Source organism: Taurulus bubalis (assembly GCF_910589615.1).
Source record: "Taurulus bubalis genome assembly, chromosome: 3".
NCBI lineage: Eukaryota > Metazoa > Chordata > Actinopteri > Perciformes > Cottidae > Taurulus > Taurulus bubalis.
This window is the reverse complement of record NC_136591.1, coordinates 19,632,009-19,634,922: the sequence shown is the minus strand read 5'-3', so window position 1 is coordinate 19,634,922 and position 2,914 is coordinate 19,632,009. Positions and strand designations below refer to the sequence as shown.

Sequence of the window (2,914 nt, the reverse complement as noted above, 5' to 3'; positions counted from 1 at the left end):
GCAAAAGGGTCAGAAATCGCCCAAAAGACAGAAAAAAAATCTGTGTGCAGCATTTTCCAGGTGTTTTTTTAATCCATTTATGGTCTCATGGAAATCCAAACAAAAACTATTGCGCAACAAAATTCCTTGAGCGCATGAATGGAGACAAGACACTTGGCCGACGCTGCACAGGAATCTTTATGAACGTTTTCCAGACATTTTACAACCTTTTTTTGATCGTTCTTAGCTCCGCTCTCCTAAACACCAGTCAAAAAACTCGTGAGAATTACGGAGTTGAGAACTCCACGCAGTGTTGTGTTCGGGTGACCCGTTCCTTTGTAGCTCGCTGTCGATGTTTTCTAAACGCACAGTTCACAGTTTAAAACATCAACAGTAAAGTGGGAGAAGATTTTGGGGGACAAGATCAGAAAGTACATCTTTCACTGTAAATAATAATAATAATAATAATAATAATAGATAGCATGTTGTCAGAGACATAAACTTCTGGAACAAACATTAGCACACGTAATGATTGTTGTACTGTTGTGTGGCTAGTAATGCCAACAAATGTGAAGACACAAATTAACAAAATAAACTGCGGTGGAATGTTTTACTGATTAAAAAAACAAAAACAAATCTAAACTTTGCTAAAATAATGTACGCCGAAAATATTGACAGATATTCTCGCTTTTTGCCACTCTAATTACACACTAATTCCTGCACCACCCGGTGACAGAAGTGAAAACCAATAGGACGCATATTGTTGTACATTGTTTAGAACAATAAGTCTGTTGCACCGTTAACCACGCCCCACAGTGATGTCACAGGGTACCGACACACCCTGAAGTACATCTCCACATCACTGTTGACAACTTTAACACTAGATGTCAGCAAAACACAGATTTCTTTTGTTGTTAATACCAATAAAAAAAAAAGCAACAGGTATTTTTTTTTCTTTCCCTGAGAGTGGTTGATTTTATGTTAACGGTGAATGCAGCTGATGATTTACATTTCTGTTACCTTGGACTGCTGTCAAAAATGGATTCACTGCCATGTTTGCAACTTGAGAAACCGGAGCGACCGGGAAAAAACGACGTGGAATCGATCTTCGTGAGGTGGAGAATGCTAAAGTTTAGTGAGGCAATTGTATAAAATGTCGCTTTTGATAAAAAGTTCGGTGCGGAAAAAGTGCGACATCCGTGAGACGATTTGGTGGGGAAGGAAAACGGGTTGTGGAGGTTCTCCATCGACCTGGAACACTGTCAGGCAGAAGTTTAAGAGCATCGTCGGCCGTTTGGACACTGGAAACGGGATCGGGTCCAGTTGAGAGACAGCAGATGTACACCGTCTGTGCTGAGAGGTTATTATTGTCGTTACTCTTAAATATCCTCTTTTGCAGGCTTGTGGTGTGTTTGTGCTCCACCTTCAAGCGGAACCGGTGTTATAGCTCCTCCTGGTCTTTTGGGGAGTACAGAGCAGTGAACTGGGCCTGGTTCTCACTTATGGTCTTCTTGGCCTGGGAGGTGATCATGGCCCTCAGACAGTTTATTCTGACCAGCCCTGACTGGCCCCCGGACACCAGCCAGGTGTGGCAGCACATGTTCGGGTTGAAACGCACCTGAGGAGAGGAGGAAATCATTAACATTTCTTGTCTGTGCTCACAATATGTTCAACTTGTGAGGTCACCAGAGGTCAGTTGAGACAAACAACACACACTAAAGATTTAAACAAAACAAAAACCAGCTCTTAAATTTAGGGGAAACAAAGCAGATCAGCCCGAACAGAATTAGCCTCACAAAGCTTCCCCAATTTAAATGGAATTTGTCATAAATAAATTCAAACACTTGTTTCCAGGTGTCGCTCTGTTTGCTGCACCAAACTTATTTGGTTATTTCCAGACTAGTTAGCATAGAACAGACATAATAGGACATGAATAAGACATGAATAGGACGTGAATAGGACATACCACTAGCAGTATTGGTTGGATGTATAAACTAATCTCAATCTCCAAAACGTCATGAAACTGCTCACAACAAGGTCTGTGGATTAACGCGTGATTTATGGAAAAGAAACAATTTTGTCGATTGTTTTTTTTAAATGTATATTTTTGCCGCTCAGAGCAGCACAAGCAGAGCGCATTCGAGTAGCAGGCGATAACTCCAACACTCTGCAACTCTCCCCAAAAAACTAGCAAGATTTGTTGGGATGAACTGTCCCTTTAAATTCTGGCTTATCCACCCAGAGAGAAAATCGAAAATTCTTAAAAGGAACAGCAATGACTTCTGCATTTTGCTGGAATCTCCTTCATCTCGATGACTACTTTGATTCTACTCGAGTTAAATAAACGTGTAATAACAATATAACACTCTTCCCTCCTCTGGGAACGACTCAGTTGTAACTCTCAGCGAGTCGATTTCACTGCTCGTTTCTTCCTCTTCTTTACTGACCGTCCTCTATCCCTCTCTTCATCACCATAAATCCTCCCGGTGTGCCTCCTCTTTTTATTCCCCCCCCCTCCTCTTCCTCTTCCATTTATCCCCTTCAGACCAAAAAAGAAAAACCCCAGCAGCGTTTTGTTTTTTGAGATTGTCCCGTGAAGTGAACGTCCATCATCTCATCCCAGAGGCCACGAGACTCCTCTTAAAATTAAACACATCAAATCCTCAAATGGCTGCTCTCCCCTCCTTCCACCCACGGGGACATTTTTCTCATTTTACACATCATTACATTCTGCCTGTCTTTATAGCTGCCTATCAGAGGAGGAGAGAGAGAGACAGAGAGAGAGAGAGAAAGAGAGAGAGAGAGAGAGAGACACAGATAGAGAGTGAGAGAAGAGAAGAAAGAGAGAGATAGATAGAGAGACAGAGATGAGTCTCTTCTTCCATTTCTCACCTCCTTTTTTCTTCCTCATAGTGTTTCCTTCACTTCCCTTCTT

General features: G+C 41.9%; 1 protein-coding gene across 1 annotated transcript in view; it reads right to left on the bottom strand.

Moving 5' to 3' along the window:
- Positions 1-924: 924 nt before the first annotated feature.
- The window catches only part of gtf3c2 (general transcription factor IIIC, polypeptide 2, beta), a gene marked incomplete at its 5' end in the record, with an annotated part of 22,259 nt that continues 20,269 nt past the window's right edge, over positions 925-2,914 (bottom strand). Inside the window, one exon of the mRNA XM_079215702.1 lies at positions 925-1,597. Within this exon, the coding sequence (XP_079071828.1) occupies positions 1,421-1,597 (177 nt within the window). The 3' untranslated portion in view covers positions 925-1,420. The remainder of the gene's footprint in view (positions 1,598-2,914) is intronic.